A 21,046-nucleotide genomic window follows, 5' to 3' on the forward strand; every position below is an offset into this window, starting at 1 on the left:
CTAGCCATGACCAACTCTCAAAGCACTTCATCACAGTAGATTTGTGTGCAACAGGGCGATAGTCATTGAGGCAGTTCACCCGACGTTCTTCGACACTGGTATGATTGTCGCCCTTTTGAAAGAGGTGAGAACCTCCAACTGCAGCAGCGAGAGGTTGAAGATGGCCTTGAACACTCTCGCCAGCTGGTTGGCACGGGTTTTTAGAGCCCAACCAGGTACACCATCAGCGTCTGACGGCTTGTGAAGGTTCACACTCTTGAAAGATGTTCTGCTGTTGGCCTCCGAGACAGAGATCACAGGTGCTGCAGGGATTTGCACAGATTTATTCTCCCCTTCAAAGCATGCACTAAAGGTGTTGGGCTCACCTGGAAGTTAAATATCATAGCTGTGATACACTTTGCCATCCATTCTGCTAACCAGATCTTCAAAGAACACCAAGAGATTTCTCAAGCATGGCTTTCCCTTCCTAAGTCAGACTTCCAAGAATCCCACAAATAGCTTCCAGGTTTTTTTTCCTGCCTATCCTCTTTTTTCCCTAAAATTATAAACAATAAAACTATAATTGTAACATTCTTCTTCTTTACTAAGCCGTAAGCTTAAAAACCTGGGCGCCAGAATTTCTCTGTCTATGGAATCTATTTATATTTATGGTGAAGAACTTAAGAGGCAGGGAGCTTCATGCACAAGTGCCACGTATTGTAGCAACAAATCTTTTTTCTCTAACCGTTAGATGATTTGTTGAATAGTTAGGAAATTATTATTTATTCGTGTTGTAGTTAATAGCCCTGGCAATTAGAGTAATGGAGATTACAGCTAGGTAACAGGATCCCAAGAGAAAGCATTTGTAGAATGCCTATGAGATGGCTTGTTAGAGCAGCTTGAGATTGAGCCCACCAGGGAAAAGGTAAAACTTAAGAAGCAGCGATCATAATATGATAGAATTCACCCAGCTGTTGGAGAGGGAGAAGCTAACGTCAGATGTATCGGTATTACTGTGGAATAAAGGAAACTACAGCGGCCTGATAAAATAAGCCAAAGTCAGAATGATTTCCTTCAAGGGAAATCTTGCCTGACAAATCTGTTGGAATTCTTTGAGGAAATAACAAGCAGGATAGACAAAGAATTAGTGGATGCTGTTTACTTGTATTTTTAGAAAGCCTTTGACAAAGTGCCGTGGATGAACCAGGAGGTTCGTCATCTGCCGAGGGCTAGGTATGTGGCATTTAAGTCTGGTGACCCAGGTCTGTACAAGAAGACCAGGGATGACTTGCAGAGGGTTACTTCAGGAGTGAAGAAACGATTCCGAGCAAGGTTGGAAGTGACATTGGATGCACGTCAACTCTGGCAGGGTTTGTGGGACATTACTTCCTACAAAACGAAATCTAATTGCATGAATGGCAGCAATGCTTCACTATCAGACAAGCTCAGTGCCTTCTATGCCCACTTTGAAAGGAAGGATATAATTACAGCTGTGAAGATCCCTGCTGCACCCGAGTGACCCTGTGATCTCTGTCTGAGAGGCCGATGTCAGGCTGTCTTTAAGGAGGGTGAACCCTCGCAAGGCGGAAGGCCCTGATGGAATACCTGGTGTGCTCTGAAAACTTGTTTCAACCAGCTGGCGGGAATATTCTAGGACATTTTCAGCCTCTCATTGCTATGGTTGGAAGCTCCCATCTGCTTCAAAAGGATAACAATTACACCAGCAGCACTTCCATCTACAGTGATGAAATGCTTTGAGGGATTGGTCACGGCCGGGATCAACTCCTGCCTCAGCAAGGACCTGGACCCACTGCAATTTGTCTATCGCTACAATAGGTCTACGGCAGGTGCAATCTCAATGTCTCTTCACACGGGCTTAGACCACCTGGACAATACAAACACCTATATCAGGATGCTGTTCATTGACTATAGCTCAGCGTTTACTACCATCATTCCCACAATCCTGATCAATTAGCTACAGAACTTGGGCCTTTGTACCTCCCTATGCAATTGGATCCTTGACTTCCTAAGAAAAGAGCACAACATGTGCAGATTGGTGACAATATCTCCTCCTCACTGATGGAGGAGTGTGCTCAGCGCGTGTGCTTAGCCCACTGCTCTACTCTGTCTATACACATGACTATGTGGCTAGGTATAGCTCAAATGCCATCTATAACTTTGCTGATGATACAAGATTTGTTGGTAGAATCTCAGATGGAGATGAGAGGGCGAACAGGAGCGAGATATACCAGCTAGTTGAGTGGTGTTGCAACAACAACCTTACACTCGATGTCAGTAAGACCAAAGAGCTGACTGTGGACCTTGGGAAGGGTAAGACAAGGGAACAGACACCAATCCTCATAGAGGGATCAGAAGTGGAGAGAGTGATCAATTTCAAGTTCCTAGGTGTCAAGATCTCTGAGGACCTAACTTGGTCCCAACATATCAATGCAGTTATAAACAAAGCATACAGCAGCTATATTTCATTAGGAGCTTGAGGAGATTTACCACCTAAGACACTTGAAAACTTCTACAGATGTACTGTGGAGAGCATTCTGACAGGCTGCAGCACTGTGTAGTATGTGGGGGAGAGGAGGGCTACTGTATAGGGCTGAAAGAAGCTACAGAAAGTTGTAAAATTAGTCGGCTCCATCTTGGGTACCAGCCTGCAAAGTACGCAGAACATTTTCAGGGAGCGGTGTCTCAGAAAGGCAGCATCTATTATTAAGGACCTTCAGCACCCAGGGCGTGCCCTTTTCTCACTTTTACCATCAGGGAGGAGGTTCAGAAGCCTGAAGGCACACACTCAGTGATTCAGGAACAGCTTCTTCCCCTTTTCCATCCAATTCCTAAATGGACTTTGAATCCATGAACACTACCTCACTTATTTCTGTTTTTGTACTATTTTTACTTTATCTTATATACAGTATATATATTCCTGTGATTGATTTTTTCTACATTATCATGTACTACATCGTACTGCTGCTGCTAAGTAAACAAATTACACAACATATGCCAGTGATGTTAAACCTGGTTCTGATTTTGAGGTGCCACACATGAGGCAGCTAAGCAAGATAAGAGCCCATGGCATTATAGGATGATGGGATTGATTGCTTTGCGACCAGGTTTGCAGACAATACAAAGATAGGTGGAACGGCAGCTCATGCTAAGGAAGCAGGGAATCTGCTGAAGATTTAGACAGATTAGGAAAATGGGCAAAGAAATGGCTGATGGAATACAGTGTAGGGAAGTATATGGTCAGGCACTTTGGTAGAAGGAATAAAGGTGTACTCTATTTTCTAAATGGGGAACAAACTCAGAAATCCAATGTGCAAAGGGAGTTGGGAGTCATCGTGCAACATTCCCTAAGGTTAACTTGCAGTTTGAGTCAGTGGTAAGGAATTCAATGTTAGCATTAATTTCAAAAGGATTAGAATATAAAAGCAAGAATGTAATGCTGATGCTTCATAAGACATTGGTCAGAGCGCACCTGGAGTACTATGAGCAGTTTTGGTGGTCTTATCTAAGAAAGGGTGTGCTGGCATTGGAGACAGTCCAGAGATTGTTCATAAGAATGATTCCAGGAATGAAGAAGTTAACATACGAGGAGCAATTGACGGCTCTGGGCCTGTATTTACTGAAGATACAAGAATGACGTTGGAATCTTATTGAAACCTATCGAATACTGAAAGGACTAGATAGAGTGAATATGAAAAGAATGTTTCCTACAGTGGGGCAATATAGGACTTGAGGGCACAGCCTCAGAATCAAGGTATATCCCTTTAGAACAGAGACGAGGAGGAATTTCTTCATCTAGAGGGTGATGAATCTGTGGAATTCATTGCCATAGATGATTGTAGAGGCTAAGTCATTGGGTATATTTAAAGCAGAGGATGATAAATTCTGGATTAGTAAGGGCATCAAATGTTATGGAGAGAAGGCAGGATAGGGTTCACAGAGATAATAAATCAGCTATGACGGAATGGCAGAAGAGCCTCAATGGGCTGAATGACCTAATTCTGCACCTATGTCTTATGGTCTTTCAGCCCAATTTGTCCATGTAGACCAACATGCACACATTTGTCCCCTATCCATGTACCAGTCCAAATATCTTTTCAATGTTGTGTCACTTCCTCTGGGAACTCATTCCATACATGCACCATCCTCTGCCTGAAGGATCTGTGCTTCAGGTCTCTTCTAAATCTTTCTTAAAAGCAGAGGAGGGGGAGAATGGTTCATGATTAAGTCAACGTTGTGCATGGACGTGACAGTACTGTCTCTGTCCTGCTGGGACATCTAGTGGGTCAAGTATCATACATTTTATCTGCCAAGGGGGCTTTCTGCCTCATCCTAGTCATGTGTGCATTTCACCTCAGGCAGGCACTGAAGGAGCTGATCTCCATAATCAGCAGTCATGAAACTCCACACCCTGATGCCTTCTCTATCATTGCAGGGGATTTCAATCTGTCCAGCTTGTAGAAATCTCTGCACAACTATCACCAACATATCACCTGTGGAACCAAAAGAGCCAATACACTTCACCATTATTCCACCATCAAGAACGCTGACCATGCCATCCCACACCCACACTTTGGAAAGTCTGATCACCTGGCTGCACTTCTACTCCCGGTGTTCAGGCAGAGACTGAAGACCCGTGGTGAGGACCAAGAAGGTAAGGTCAAGGGAGGCAAAGCAGCGCCTACAGGACTGCTTTGAGTAGGTGTACAGGACAATATTCAGGGATTCTTCTTTGGATCTGAATGAATACATTACAGTGTCACCGACTTCATCAAGACCTGTCTGGAGAGTATATGCCTTCAAGAACATACTGGACATATCCAAACCAAAAGCCATGGATGAACCAGCAGATCTGCAGTCAGCTACAAACTTGATCTGTGGCATTTAAGACTTCTGATCCAGAACTTTACAAGAGGTCCAGGTACGACCTACAGAAGGCTTTTTAAGAACAAAAAGTACAATTCTGATTGAAGTTAGAGACAGAATCAGATGCACATCAGCTCTGGCAGGATTTGCAGGCCAATACTTCCTACAAGCCAACAATACTTGTTGGAAGTATTGGCCTGTAAATCTTGCCAGAGCTGATGTCAAGGGAAGTCGAGGGAACACACACCAGTCCTCATGAGAGGATCAGCAGTGGAAAGGGACAGCAGTTTCTAGTTCCCGGGTGTCAACATCTCTGAAGATCTAACATATTGATGCAATTACAAACAAGACACAACAGCAGTTATATTTCATTACGAGTTTGAGGAGAATTGGTATGTCACCAAAGAATCTCGCAAATTTCTACAGATGTACCGTGCAGAACATTCTGACTGGCTGCATCACCATTTGATATGGAGGCACCAATACACTGAACTGGAAAAAGCCGCAGAAAGTTGCAAACTCAGCCAGCTCTATCACGGGCACTAGCCTCCCCATCATCAAGGACATCTTCAAAAGGCAATGCCTCAGAAAGGTGGTATTCTTTATTAAGGACCCCCATGACCCGGGATACGCTTTCCTCTGATTGCCACCATCAATGGAGAGGTACAGGAGCCTAAAGACAAACAATTAATGCTTTAGGAATAGCTTATATTATATATTTCTGATTGGAATGTATCATTTTTCATCATGTAATGTACTGCTGGCACAAAACAACATATTTCATGACATATGCCAGTCATATTAAACATTCTGATTCTTCTCCCACCTTAAATCTATGCCACCTAGTTTTTGAATCTCTTTCCCTAGGAAAAACACTGTATGCATTCACCCTATGGAGCTTCTCATGATTTTATACGCCTTTATAAAACCCCCCTCAGTCTCCTATGCTCCAAGGAATAAAGTCCTATCCTGCCCATCCTTGTCCTAAAATAGGCCCTTGAGTCATGTCAGCATTCTCATAAATTTTGCTCGCACTCTTTCCAGCTTAATGATGTGTTTCCTATAACAGAATAGTCAAAACTAAAAACAACACTCCAAGTTTGGCCTCAGTATTATCTTGTAAAACTGAAACATAACATCTTAGCTCCTATATTCACACTAAATGTCTTCTTCATTACCCAGTCTACCTCTGACACCACAAGAACTAAATTCAGTTCCTCTCTTCTAGAACCCTGCTATTCACTGTGAAAATCCTACACTAGTATGACTTCCCAAAATGTAACACCTTTGCTTACCTTAATTGTATGCCATTGCCACTCCTTGGCAAAGCAGTTCCAGTTTTCATATCTGAATGAGATACTGAGCTTGCTGGAAGATTCAGTAGATACTTACTGTTTCTTATGGTACAAGACACATGGCTCTGGCTCCAAGAATGGAATACATTTTTGTTTCAGTAGGGAACTGTACAATGAATGGTTGAACATGTCTCCAATCATCCTGGCCACCATGACAGCTACCATTGTTGGTAGCAAGGACTGAACATCATTGGTTAGCTCCACCTGCAAGAAATAGTAAATACTAGACCAGTATTTTTTTTACAGAATGAGTCCTGAAAACAGTGTTAAGCAGGGTTGTTTAGGTAAGGGTTAATGTAATTAGACAACTTTAAGAAAGCTGTAGGGTAGAAAGTAATAAAAGTGAATTACAATGCTGATAAATTGATATGCATCTTCAAGAAAAAGCAAATCAGAATGACCAAACAGCTGTCCTGAGAAATGTTTGAAATGTCTATTGTTTTGTTATATTGACAGCAAACAAAAACTGCAAATAAATAAAGGAATAAGAAAACAGAAATGTTTTGTTGGAGTGAAACTTTCATCTGGTACCCAGATCCTCCCAGACAGGGAGTTGGAAATGACTCATGCAGCAATATTTTCACTTGTACAATTCAGGGAAATCTGGAGGTGCTGCAGTGGTCATTTGCTGCAGAAGCTGATGCAGTGGGAGCCAGAATCCCTCTCTGGCATTGTTAGCTCCAGAGTGTGCCAAGACCATTTCTCTTTTTCAGAAATATGCCTTCACAAGGGATCAGCTTCAAACATATATTGATGTCATCAAGCTCTATAATGCTGCTGGGCTTAATAGTATTTCTCCTGCATCTGCATATCTCATTCCTGTTCTAACAACCTATTCTTGAATAAAATATAGTTTCCTCCAATTTAAAACTGAGGAATTTAAATCCATCAACAATAGTCTCCATCTAATAATCTGTTCCACTACCATTGTTACTGTACCCTTCTTCAGCTATTGTCACAAATCAAATTAGCATGCAATCCCATTGTCTTTTCTGACCACAAATTCAAATTCCAAACCTATGTAATCTCCCTCACAATTATCTCCAACTTTACCCTGCATAACCCAATACTCTCCTATACTGTTTTCCAGCCGAAACTTCATCGCCTCTAATTATTGTAAATCTCTTCCAGCTAATCTCCCATACTCTAAAAACATCAGTTCATTCAAAACTCTGTCTACAACATATGTTCTAAGTCCTATGTACCCAAAATCTATTTATTGACTCTTAGCCCTCCAGTGCCTCAATTTTAAAAATTCCCTTGTGTTAAAACACTTTTTGTTCTCTCTACTATCACAAATTGAAATCGTTACCATGTGAGAATAAAATGCTATTGAAGTCAGCAGTGAGAGCAGCAATAACAGATAAGCATGCATTTGGAATAAGAATGAGAGCTGGCAGATTTCCCAGTGTGCTTGACAGAAAAGAACAATAGAGAAGGCTTCCCATCACTCAGTTGATCAGACAGGTGGCCTGCTCTTCATATACTGTGAAGCTCCAAAGTTAAAACACGTGAAGTCAGTGAGCATGTTTGCTGCTCATGGAACCAGGTCCTAATTCATATTCTCTACTTGGCTCAAAATATCTTCAGAGACACCTCATCCCACCCAGACATTTCAGCTTCTTCAAGGCTGTCATCACCAAGTAACATGAGGTTCAGTGATATGACTTATAGCTAAACTTAAGAACATGGACTGGCATCTCCATGGAGTTCAACATCATGTCCCTTCTCAATTCGCTCACCACATGATCCTTCTAAGTATTCACAACAGATCTCTGCCACATCTCTCACATTGCCCCTCACTGCTGCATCAGAAATATCGCTCCTACTCTATGCTCAAATAGAAAATAATTGTTAACATAAATAAGAGGAATAGTTAACACCACTGGTCGCACATACATATAGCCGTGGACTCAAACACTAGAGATTCTGCAGGTGCTAGAAATCGAGAGCAGCACACACGAAATGCTGGAGAAACCAGCATCCTGCCTGACCTGCTGAGTTCCTCCAACATTTTGTGTGTGCAGCCTTGGACTCACCCTTACACCCATGGAGTCTCCTTAAATAAGCTGTAATTTTTGATAGACAGGACAAGTCTCCAGTTTCTCAATATGCAGATCATTGTGGATTACAACAAAAAAATCCTGATGGTGAATGCCATGTTTCTGGGTTGCACATATGACTTCTTCATCCAGTAGATACAAGAGGGGTGGAATCTTCCTTCTACCTCCCATGCTGCCTACACAGGTGCACTTTTCAACTACAATAGAGGTTGTGGGAGAATTTATTATTGCCTGCTGCATGCTGCACAACTTTGCCAATCAAAGATACCAGCTACTAGCAGAGGGAAAGCAATAAAATGTAAGGATCTGAGTTGAAATCATGGGAGCAGCAGGAGGAGGAGGAGGATAATGGTGAAGACTCCTGTTTACAGTTACTGTTCTATAGGTTTGCTAAGTAAATGACCTGACTTGGTCCAATCAAGCAGAGTCCACTGCCAAGAAGGCCCACCAGCGCCTTTACTTCCTGAGAAAACTAAAGAAATTTGGCCTGTCCCCTAAAACCCTCACTAATTTTTATAGATGCACCGTAGAAAGCATTCTTCTAGGGTGCATCACAACCTGGTATGGAAGTTGTCCTGTCCAAGACTAGAAGAAGCTGCAGAAGATCGTGAACACAGTCCAGCACATCACACAAACCAATCTTTCGTCCTTGGACTCATTTTACACCGCACGATGTCGGAGCAGTGCTGCCAGGATAATCAAGGACATGACCCACCCAGCCAACACACTTTTCGTCCCTCTTCCCTCCGGAAGAAGGCTCAGGAGCTTGAAGACTCATATGGCCAGATTTAGGAACAGCTTCTTTCCAACTGTGATAAGACTGCTGAACGGATCCTGACCCGGATCTGGGCCGAAACCTCCAAATATCTGGACCTGCCTCTCGGTTTTTTTTTTTTTGCACTACCTTACTTTCCCTTTTCTATTTTCTATTAATGATTTATAATTTAAATTTTTACTATTTACTATCGATTTGTAATCCAGGGAGCGCGAAGCGCAGAATCAAATATCGCTGTGATGATTGTACGCTCTAGTATCAATTGTTTGGCGACAATAAAGTAAAGTATGCCCGCAGAAAAAGAATCCAAGGGCTGTATGTGGTGGGATGTATGTACCCTGGTAATAAATTTTACTTTGAACTTTGAAGACTATTAGGGCATGTCCTTGGTCGGTATCCACAGCTTCATGCCCAGCTAAGTTGAGAGGGCAAACAATGGCGATATGAACTTAAGATATTCTCCAATAAATAGAAGATATTCATAAGAAGCCTGCAAGTTAGAATTGCCCAATACAAACCAAGTGATTGACTCCATACTTGATCCGCAGCACCAATAATTAGCTGGGAGAGCTTAGAGTTTGTATAATAGCCCCTCAGATCCTGCTTTGCAAGACCATCTGTACTGAGTGTGAATGAATGGAATTAATCTCTGCCTCGATTACCTTAAAGGATTTTTATAACATCTTTCTATTTCCTAATGAATGGCATCTCACTTACCGAACTCAGATATCTGCATTTTTTTAAATAATGATCACCACGTGCAGATCAATTGGGCATATCTTGTGAGATCATTAAGCTTCTTTCCTCATTGCATTGTGCAGGGCTTCTCACTCTTGGTGGAGAGGTCTGTAGCTACCTGTAATAGGGTCCTTCTATGGTGGCCATGGGGAGTTTCTAAGCCCTACTGGTGCATTGGGCTTCCCTCACACCATGTATCTAGTTGACCAGGACTTGCATGTCTCTTTAAGTATTTGTGGCAGCAGTCGTCTCTCCCCTGCAATTTTTGCTTTCTCTTCTGCAGGCCAACTGAATGTTGCAACAAAGTTATTAATGAAAATGTAGCTTTAAGGGATGAAAGCTATGCATTAAAGTGTTGGGTGGTGCGCAAAATTGTATGTTGGGAAACACACAGCTCTCACATTAGCTCCTGTTTCTTGGTACAGGCTACTCTGACATCATTACCAACTAGGCAGAAGCAGCTTGAGGTTGAATATTATTGGCATATGTCATGAAATTTTTTGACATTTTTTTGTGGAGGTATCCAATTAGGTATTCACATCAAACAATTCCACGTTTCAATGCATCAAAAATACTGTAGGTGCATTCCAATTTCTTGTCACCCTCTTAAGCACCATGTACAATATTTGTAGAAAAATACTGCTTTGCAAAATTTGGAATTTAGCAAAACTGTAGATGGGGATTTGACAAAATCTAGTGTGGCTTGTTAAATATAATAGTCATTAAAATATTGGACTCAAAATACTTCAAAGTCTAAGATAAACCAGAAAATATTCATTGAGCTGTCACACGCACATTTTATGACTGCATACAATGTTCTAAACAGTGTATTAGAATAATTTATCAAAAATAATACCCCACCGTCCAAGCCTTGCTCTCTTCTTGCTGCTGCCATTAGGAAGGAGGTACAGGAGCCACAGGACCCAAACCACCAGGTTCAGGAGCAGTTATTATCTCTCAACCATCGGGCTCTTGATCCAGAGGGGATAACTTCAATCAACTTCACTTGCCCCACAACTGAACTGTTCCCACACCCTATGGACTCACTTTCAAGGACCCTTCATCTCGTGTTCTCCATATTTATTGCTTATTTATTATTATTATTTATCTTATTTTCTTCCTTTTTGCTTTTGCACAATTTGCTATCTTTTATACATTGGTTGGTTGTCTGTGCTGTTCAGTGAGGTCTTTCATTTATTTTATTGTGTTTCTTGTATTTACTTCGAATGTTCGCAGGAAAATGAACCTGAAGGGTTGTACATGGTGACTATGTAATTTGATAATAAATTTACTTTGAACCTTGTTTGAACATATACATAAATTTATAAATTGTTCATCAGAAATTGAAATGTTGAATTGTATTTGTTCTTTATGCAGGATATCCTAGTTAATGCTTATAATGGGTTCCAGCCTAAGGGCAGCTTAGTTCTTAAATTTATTCCATTCATTTCAGCTTCTTGTTCAAAGTGTACAATATCGGTGGAAATGCTCAATTTCCTTTAGTATCTTAAAAGTTTTAGTTTAGTATACAAAATATAACCAAGAAGTCACAATGGCTTTTAGTACATAGGTTTCTTTGAACAGAATAAAAACTTAACTTAAAAATCTGCAGTTGCTTGGAGTGAGCACAAAAAAGATTTTCAAGATTCAAGATTGTTTTATGTCATTTCCAGTACACAAGTATAAAGGACATTGGAATAATTGTTGCTCTGGATCCGATGCAGCACAAAAAAACACAATAGCAATGTAAAAAGCACAATAAATATAAATACATAAGATAGCTTATATACATAGACTGATCGTATGTCCATAAAGTGATGCCAGACACTGGAGTGCCTGTGCAGAGGTGACTCTAACAAGAAGTGATAAAGTAAAGGTGGTAGGGTGGGTTACTGTGTGGAGGTGTTGATCAGCATTACTGCTTGGGGAAAGTAACTGTCTTTGAGTCTGGTGGTCCTGACAGGAGAGGGACAAGCAGTCCATGGGCAAACTAGGTGGGATTCTTCATAATGTTACCGGCCCTTTTCTGGCATCTTTCTGTATACATGTCCCTAATGGTGGGTAGGCTGGTCCCATTGATGCTTTGGCCAGTTTTGACTACCCATTCTCCACTGCAATGCAGTTTCCATTCCGTGCAGTGATACAGCATCTTAGGACGCTCTCTAATGTGCACCTGAAAAAGGACATGAGAATAGATGTGCATAGTCCAATTCTGTTCAGCCTCCTCAGACAGGTGAGCTTTCCTGATTGTGTAGAATGTGTTCTGGTACCATGAGTGACTGTGCGAGCTGTTTTCTCCCAGGAGGAGTTTGAAACTGCTAGCAGTTTCCACTGCTGATCCACTGATGTAAAGCGGGATGAGAGTGGTACAAGTTCTCGTGAAGTTGATAACTGTCTCCTTGTCTTGTTGACATTGAGGAAGAGATTATTTGCCTGGCACCAGACCTCGAGCTCTCCCACCTTCTCTCTGTAGACTGCTTTATTGTTGTAGGTAATGAGCCCCACCACTGCTGTGTCATCAACGAACTTAACAATGTGGTTATGCAGGTGTGTGGCCGTGCAGTCATGGGTGAGCAGAGAGTACAGCAGTGGGTTCAGCACACAGCCCTGGGAGGCACCATGTTGACGATGATGGGGAGGGAAGAGCAGTTGTGCATTCTGACTGTCTGGGGTCTGTGCTTAGGAAGTCCAACACCCAGTTGCACAGTGGTGTATTTAGGCTGAGGAGCAGGAGTTGGTTCACTAAGGTCTGTAGGACAATAGTGTTGAGTGGCGAACTGAAATCCAGAAACAGTATTCTGATATAAGTATCCGTGCTTTCTACATGTGTCAGGGCCATGTGCATGACAGATGCTGTGACATCTGTCTTAGAGCCATTCTGTCGGTAAGCACACTGGTGAGTGTCCAATAGGGCAGGAATGGAGTTTCTGATATTACTAGCTGTTCAAAGCACTTCATGATGGAGGGTTATGGTCCAGGTGCAGGTCAATAGAACTAGTCAGATGAACGGTTTGGCACAAACCTGATGGGCCAAAGGGCCTGTTTCTATGCCATAGTTTTCTATGACCCTATAACTCTAAGTATACCCAATGCTTCCACAACTGTCTGTGGCAATGAATTCCACAGATTCACGACATTTTGGCTTAAGAAATTCTTCACCTCTACTCTAAAGGTACATTCTTCTATTCTGAGTTTGTGCCCTCTGATCCCAGACTCTTCCACTATAGGAAACATCCTCTCCACTCCACTCTACCTAGGTATTTCAATATTTGACAGGTTTCAATGAGATTACCCCCTCATTCTTCTAAACTCCAGTCTAGTTAACTCTGAACTCTAGGTCTAGTTAACATAATGACAATTAGTACAGTTTTGCAAATTACCAAATGATTGCACTTTCTGAAATAAAAGGTTACTTTGATTGTTCACCTCTTTATAAAAAGCAATGGAATTAATGGAACAGCCTGATGATGAGTAAACAACATCAGTTGGGAGCTGTCAGATCCACTCCAGGTCTATCATTACCTTTGTTTCCCAGTGAGCTGCATTTGGTGGAATCTATTTTTAAAACAAAAGCTCTGGTGCCTTTTATTTTCATAAGGGAAGTCAATCTGAGAATTGTTTAGTTTCTGAACTAACATTGTTGACCTCGTCCATTTACCTATACATTTATCCAAGTGGAACTGGAATTCTGAGTCAGAACCATGAGTGAAGGACACACCTGCTTCCTGAAACTACATCTCCTCTGAAAACCTAAAAGTCAGTATTGGCTTCTGACTTGTATCTTGGAAAATTGCAATGAGGGTAATAAAAATTGTGCAGAAAAGTGGGCTCTATGACCAATCCAAAACACCATAATTGTTGTTTGAAAAACCAGCATCTGCTGAGACATTAAAATCAGAATAGAATAAATACTGTGTTAATCACATTGACAATCATAGCTGTACTGCTTCCTGTGGGGGGGGGGGGAGAATATGTTGTTTTCCTGTGCTACAGTTACCACCAAAATAACACTGCCAACTACCAAATGCATAATCACTTAGGACCTGGACTGGAGAGGAGTTAACAATAATATAAACACCATTGTTGCATTGTTATTTTTTTCAAGCTTCTAATCATTCAACATCCACCAGGACACAAATATTCCAATATCCTAAAACTTTGGAAATCCTGACACCTAGTGGTATCACTGAATATATCATCGCAAACTTTTCAGTAATATTACAGAAATAGAGTATAAGATAATCTAGATAATATAAAGCCAGCTGGAAAATGAGCAGTAAGTGAAATTGGTGGGAAGAACAGAAAGGTCTTAAATTGTAAAAGTGTGGAACTGATAAATGTGGGGTAAAAAGGTGCTCTTGATTTACTGGTTCATGAAATCCAAAAGTAAACTTGCAAATTCAACTCCAAGTTAGGAATGTTGTGTTGTTTATTGTAAAGAATTGGAGTACTAAGTAAGGAAGTCAACTGAGACCACACAAGCAGTACCATATGCAGCTCAAGTTTGCATGCACCTAAGGTTTTAGCACACCCTACAGGATAGTCACTACCGATCACCAGGGTAACAAAGACATGATAGGACCAGAGCAAGGAAGTATTTGGAAAATTAATCTTAGTGGAAGTGTGTGAAGCTATTGCCTACAGTTTGTTTTTCCTTCCTTCTGCAATGTCCGGTCTTCCAACATATTTTTTTTAAATGAACAGTTGCCATTTGCCTTGTCTTTCCATGACAATTTCAGCTGCTTAATTAGCTCCTAATTGCAGTTTACAGTGAACAATGCCAGTAAAATAATCTATGCGGCAGGCAATGCCATCAATGATGGGATAATTAAAATCAGAGATGTGCAAGGAGCCAGGAAGGGATGAGTGCAGATACCTTGGCTGCAAAGCTGGAGAAGGTGACAGAAACAAAAAAGGGGAAGGCGTGAAGAGATTTAAAGCAAGGATAAGATTTAAAACCAAGAGCTTCTTAACCAGAACATCTGTCTCCTTATAAAATCACAAACATCCGCTCTGCATCAATCTCTAAGCTTAAGTAATATCCCACGAAAAATAAACACTAACACACAGAGCAACACACACATAATGCTGGAGGAACTCAGCAGGTCAGGCAGCATCTATGGAAATCAATGAACAGTCAACCTTTCAGGGTGAGACTCTTCTTCAGGACTGGGAGTAGTTTAAACTAATATAGCATGGGGATGGGAACCAGTATGATAGAGCTGAGGATGAGCCAGCAGATTTACAAGAAGATGATGGGTGTAACATGGATGTAAGGAGGGACAAGCCAATGATTGAGTACAAATGCCGACAGAGCAAAGAGATAAATTGTACCACAGAGGCAAAATTCAAAAGGGTGAAGAATGCAGGACTGAAGGTGCTGTACTTAAATATGCGTAGCATTCAGAATAAGGTGGACGAACTCATGGCGCAATTAGAGATTGATCAGTATGATGTTGTGGGCATCGCTGAGTCACGGCTGAAAGAAAGCCATACTTGGGAGAATACCAAAGGATATACTTTGTATCGAAAGGAAAGGCAGGAAGGCAAAGGCGGTGGTGTAGATCTGTTGGTGAGAGATGGAATTACTTCTTTAGAAAGAGGTGATATAGTGTCAAAAAATGTTGAATCTTTGTGGGCAGAGTTAAAATAAAAGCCATTATGGGCCTCCAAGTAGTAGCCAGGATGTGGTGTTGAGATTGCAAAGGGATCTGGAAAAGGCATGTAATAAGGGTAATGACACCATTGTAATGGGGGATTTCAATATGCAAGGGGATTGGGAAAATCAGGTTGGTGGCAAATCACAAGAGAGGGTATTTGTTGAATGCCTATGAGTTGGCTTCTTAGAGCAGCTTGTGCTTGAACCTTCTCAGGGAAAGGCTATCTTAGCTTGGGTGTTGTGTAATAACCTAGATCTTATTAAGGAACTTAATGGAAAGGAACACTTAGGAGACAGTGGTGATGATAATATGATTGAATTCATACTGCAACTTGAGAGGGAGAAGCACAAGTCAGATGTATCAGTATCACAATGGAATAAAGGGGACTACAGAGGCATGAGAGAAGAGCTTGCCCAGGTGGATTGGAGGAGGATACTGGCGGGGATGACAGCAGAGCAGAGATGGCCAAAGTTTCTGGCAATAGTTCACAAGGTGCAGAATAGATATGTCCCACAGAGAAAGTAGTTCTCAAATGGCAAGGGTAGGCAACCGTGGCTGACAAAGGAAGTTAAGCGCTGCATAAAAGCCAAGGAAAGGGCATACAAGGTAGCAGAAGTGAGAAGGAAGTTGCATGATTGGGGCGCTTTTAAAATCCAACAAAAGGCAACTAAAAAAACAATAAGAAGGGAAAAGATGAAATATGAGGACAAACTAGCTAATCATAGAAAGTAGGATACCAAAAGTTTTTTTCAATTATATGAAGAGTAAAAGGGAGGTGAAAATTGATATTGCCCAATGGTAAATGATGCTGATGAGGTAGTAATGGGGGACAAAGAAATGGCCGATGAGTTTAATGGGTACTTTGCATCAGTCTTCACTGTGGAAGAGTAGCAGTGTGCCAAAGGTCTGCAAGTGTCAGAGGTCCGTGAGTGAGTGCCATTACTGTTACAAAGGAAAAAGTTCCAGGCAAACTGAAAAGTCTTAAGGTGAGTAAGGTGAGAAGGTCTACATCCCAGAGTCCTGAGAGTGGTTGCTGAAGAGATGAAGGATCTTTCAAAAATCACTTGATTTTGGCATAGTTGCAGAGGACTGGAAGATTGCAAGTGTCACTCTACTCTTTAAGAAGGGAGGAAAGCAAAAGAAAGGAAATTATAGGCCAGTTAGCCTAATCTCAGAGGTTGGGAAAGTGTTGGAGTCTATTATTAAGAATGAGGTTTCGGGGTACTTGGAGACTAATAACAAAATATGTCCAAGTCAGCATGGTTTCTGTAAAGGGAAATCTTATCTGACAAATCAGAGTTCTTTGAGGATGTAACAAGCAGGGTGGACAAAGGAGAAGCAGTGTATATCATTTACTTGGATTTTCAAAAGACATTTGATAAGGTGTCACACATGAGGCTGCTTAACAAGATAAAACCCTATGGCATTACAGGAAAGATACTGGCTTGGATAGAGGAATGGCTGACATGCAGGAGACAGCAAGTGGGAATAAAGGGGGCCTTTTCGGTTGGCTGCCAGTGACTAGTATTGGGACCACTAGTTTTCATATTGTTTGTCAATGACTTGGATAATGGAATTGATGACTTTATGGCAAAGTTTGTGGATGATATGAAGATAGGTGGAGGGGTAGGTAGTACTGAGGAAGCAATGTGATTGCAGCAGGGCTCAGACAAATTGGAAGAATGGGCAAAAAAGTGGCAGGTGGTATATATTTTTGGGAAATGTATGATAATGCATTTTGGTAAAAGGAACATTAGCGTGGACTATTATCTAAATGGGGAGAAGGTTCAAACATCAGAGGTGCAGAGAAACTTAGCAGTCCTTGTGCAAGACTCCCAGAAGGTTAATTTATAGGTTGAGTCTGTGGTAAAGGTGGCAAATGTAATATTGGCATTTCTTTCAAGGAGAATAGAATATAAAAGCAAGGAGATACTGCTGAGGCTTTATTAGACACTAGTTGCACTAGTTAAGTTGCACTTGGAGTATTGTCAACAGTTTTGGGCCCCATTTCTCAAAAATAATGTGTTGTCATTGGACAGAGCCCGGAGGAGGGTCACAAGGATAATTCCAGGAATGAAGGGGTTAACATATGAGGAGTGATTAACAGCTTTGGGCCTGAACTCACTGGAATTTAGAAGAATGCAGGGGAACCTCATTGAAACCTACTGAATGTTGAAAGGACTAGATGGTGGCGGTATCCAGAACTCAAGGGCGCAGCCTCAAAATTGAGGGGCAACCTTTTAGAACAGAAGTAAGGAGGTATTTTATTTTTAAGTCAGAGAGTAGTGAATCTGTGGAATTCTATGTCACAGACTCCAGTGGAGGCCAAGTCCATGGGTATATTTAAGGCAGGAGTTGATAGTTTCCTGATCAGTCAGGGTATCAAAGGATATGGCGAGAGGGCAGGTGTATGGGGTTGAGTGGGATCTGGGATCAGCCATGATGGAATGGCAGAGCACACTCGATGGGATGAATGGCCTGATTCATGCTCCTATGTCTTATGGTCTTATGGTTTTATGGACTGGAAAGGAAGGAGGAAGATGCCAGAATAAAAAGGTGGGGGAGGAGACGGAGAATTGCTAGAAGGTGATAGGTGAAGCCAGGTGAGTAGGAAAAATAAAGGACTGGAGAGGGAGGAACCTGATAGGATAGGAGAATGGACCATAAGAGAAGAAGAGGACCTGGGGGACGTGATAGGCAGATGGAAAGAGGTAAGAGGCCAGAGTAGGGAACAGAAGAAGCGGGGGGGGGGGGGGGAGGGAATTTTCTTACCAGAAGGAGAAATCAATATACATGCAATCAGGTTGGAGACTACCCAGATGGTATTGCTACTCCATCCTGAGGGTGATCTTATCTTGGTGCATGTCAGAATGGGAATGGGAATGGGAATTGGAATTAAATTGTTTGGCCACCGGGAAGTTCCGCTTTTGGTAGATGGAGCAGAGGTACCCGACCAAGCTGTGCCCTCGTTTATGATGGGACTCACCAACATAGAGAAGGCCACATCGGTAGCACCAGACACAATAGACACACCCAGCAGATTCACAGGTGAATTGTTACCCCACCTGGAAGGAGTATTTTAGACCCCAAATGGAGGTGAGACAGGAGGTGAATGGGCAGATGTCGCACTTTTGCTGCTTGCAGGGATAAGCGCCAGGAGGGAGATTAGCGGGGAGGGACAAATGGAGAAGGAAATCACAGATGGAGTGATCCCTGCAGAAAGCGGAGAGGTGGGGGGAGGTACAGATTATGTTTGGTGGTGGAAGTTGCCAAGGAAGATGTGTTGGATGTGGAGGTTCATTGGGTGGTAGATAAGGGCAAGAGGAACTCTATCACTGTTAAGGCAGTCTGAAGATGGAGTGAGTGTGGATATTCAAGAAAAAGTGGAGATGCGGATGAGGCAGGACATAGACATGTCTTCTCTACACATACACGTAACCGTGGAAGGAAAAAGACATTGATATATTGACAAGTTGTAACACATTCAATGACATACATCTCTTTTTCTTTTAGGAGAAACTAACATGTAATATTTTGGAAGTTACTTGTACCTAGCTCATGGACTATATGATCTAAAGGAAAGAATGCTGTCAACTGAGGTTTGAAACCACAAAGATTTTGGCCTGCAAAAACAAAGAGATGATTGGAAGCTGATATCTAATCCTTTATCTTGCTGCCCACTTTCTCATCATTCTTTTCTTTAACTGCCTGGTCTGAGTCAGAATTGATCAGCAGGATGATACAGGTGGAGAAATGGGTACCACTATTGATAGACAAAACAAAGTAGTCACACTACTCTTGCTGGAGTTATTCATTTATATGGCTCAATCATAACTTGCCACATCTTCCAAAGTCTAAATGTTGGCAAGGTCTTGATGAATGCATACAGAGTTCTCCTTCAAAGGAACAGAGTCCTCATTTGACCAGTAAGGTGGTATGTGTCCCGACAGCACATTCAGAGAGAAATAATCATCTTTACCTGCTCCATTACTCCTTCACCTCCTCCTCCTACAGCACAGCAGATGGGGAATATACCACCATGGCCAACCTATCAAGTGCACAGCAAAGAAAGACTACCTCTGAAGTTCAATGCCAGACTATCGTAGCATAGACAGACATCTATCTTAATCTCTCTAATATCTCTACTTGTCTCCTGATATCTCCCCTTCCCTCCCATTGCATGTCTATCATCAGCAATTACAGCAGCCCACACAGAGCGAAGAGATTTAGAGAATAGTCTTTGTCCCCAAACCCTACCCATTGGACGAAATATGATGTGTGGAGCAGAATGCTTCAGAGTAAATAAAACAAATGTATGTCGACCATGAAAATTCTTTAACAATCATCGAACAAAGTTCTTGGAACAAATTAGAGTTCAAACTGTATACCTGTGAAGTCATATGGAAACAGTCTACTACTCTCTCAAGCTTCAGGAAGCTGCTTTCTGGGAACAGTCGTGTGCCCAGATTAACTACCGTCTGCGTGCTCAGGCAGCGTTCACAAGATATCGATGCCAAGATTACCTACCGTCTGCGTGCTCAGGCAGCGTTCACAAGATATCGATGCCCAGATTACCTACCGTCTGCGTGCTCAGGCAGCGTTCACAAGGTATCGATGAATCCGATTCTCCTTGAGCAGAGAGCATTCGTAGCATCACATTAAAAAAGTGGACTGTAAACTTTAAAACATGACCAATACCAAAGCTCAGCCACATCCACTTAACCTATAGGCTGAGAGGTTCAGGACTAATGTTGCCTTTGCTACCATGGTCTGAGAGAAGCAGACACAGCTGTGAAGCTGAGCTCCAGCTGCAGCAGATGGACTTTCCCTGTGAAAGTCTTAGTCTACAGACACAATGCTCTTGTTTCAAGCAGAGATGAGGTTGTTACTCTCAGAATCCTTATGGGGGATCAGCCAAACACTTTCTGACTCACTACTTTTAGTCGCCTTTGACAAGGATAATCCATGAAACTGCTCCTCACATTCCTAGTAACATTGTAGCTGGACCATTACATAACAAAAAACAAATTTCACCTCTGCATTTAGTAAAAGTCACCCAAAAACCTCAATTTTTATTTAAACACAATGAACTCTTTACACCTATAACATCATGCCCAGTTAACTGTACCTTTAAACAGTTAAGATAATGCCTGAATAAGAATTCTTGCTATTCAGACATGACTCTCCATCCGGGGTTCCCACGGTGTGTCCATTGCATCAATGTTACTCTGAGGTTGATGTTACAACATCCTATCCTGATTAATCCTGAAGTCCATCTAACAATCAATGCTCCGCACAACTGCGACCATAGAGTTGAAAAGGTAGTGCTAGTCAATTGCATTTCTAGGCCATTATGCCTAAAAAATATTTGTTATAAAAAAATTCTTACCATGATGGCAGTGAGGGATATTGTCAGTCTTGAAACTCCACAGAAGTATGAGGCAGCTCCAATTACCGCAAAAAGACCAGGATCTATCCAGGCTCCATATTGGTCAGATTGGACACCAAATATCGACACCATGATCAAGCCGACTATTCTGCCATATAAGGCTCCTGTGTACCTAATGGAGAAGACAGTCAGTTGCACAGCAC

General features: G+C 41.9%; 1 protein-coding gene across 1 annotated transcript in view; it reads right to left on the minus strand.

The window, feature by feature from the left end:
- LOC140197979 (chloride channel protein A-like) overlaps window positions 1–21,046 on the minus strand; it is an 84,330-nt gene that overhangs the window by 39,196 nt on the left and 24,088 nt on the right. The window contains exons 11-12 of the mRNA XM_072258754.1: window positions 20,844–21,015; window positions 6,256–6,422 (exon numbers count right to left, since the gene is read on the minus strand). Coding sequence (XP_072114855.1) covers window positions 6,256–6,422; window positions 20,844–21,015 — 339 coding nt within the window. The remainder of the gene's footprint in view (window positions 1–6,255; window positions 6,423–20,843; window positions 21,016–21,046) is intronic.

This window comes from Mobula birostris, chromosome 1 (assembly GCF_030028105.1).
Source record: "Mobula birostris isolate sMobBir1 chromosome 1, sMobBir1.hap1, whole genome shotgun sequence".
Taxonomy (NCBI): Eukaryota; Metazoa; Chordata; class Chondrichthyes; order Myliobatiformes; family Myliobatidae; genus Mobula; species Mobula birostris.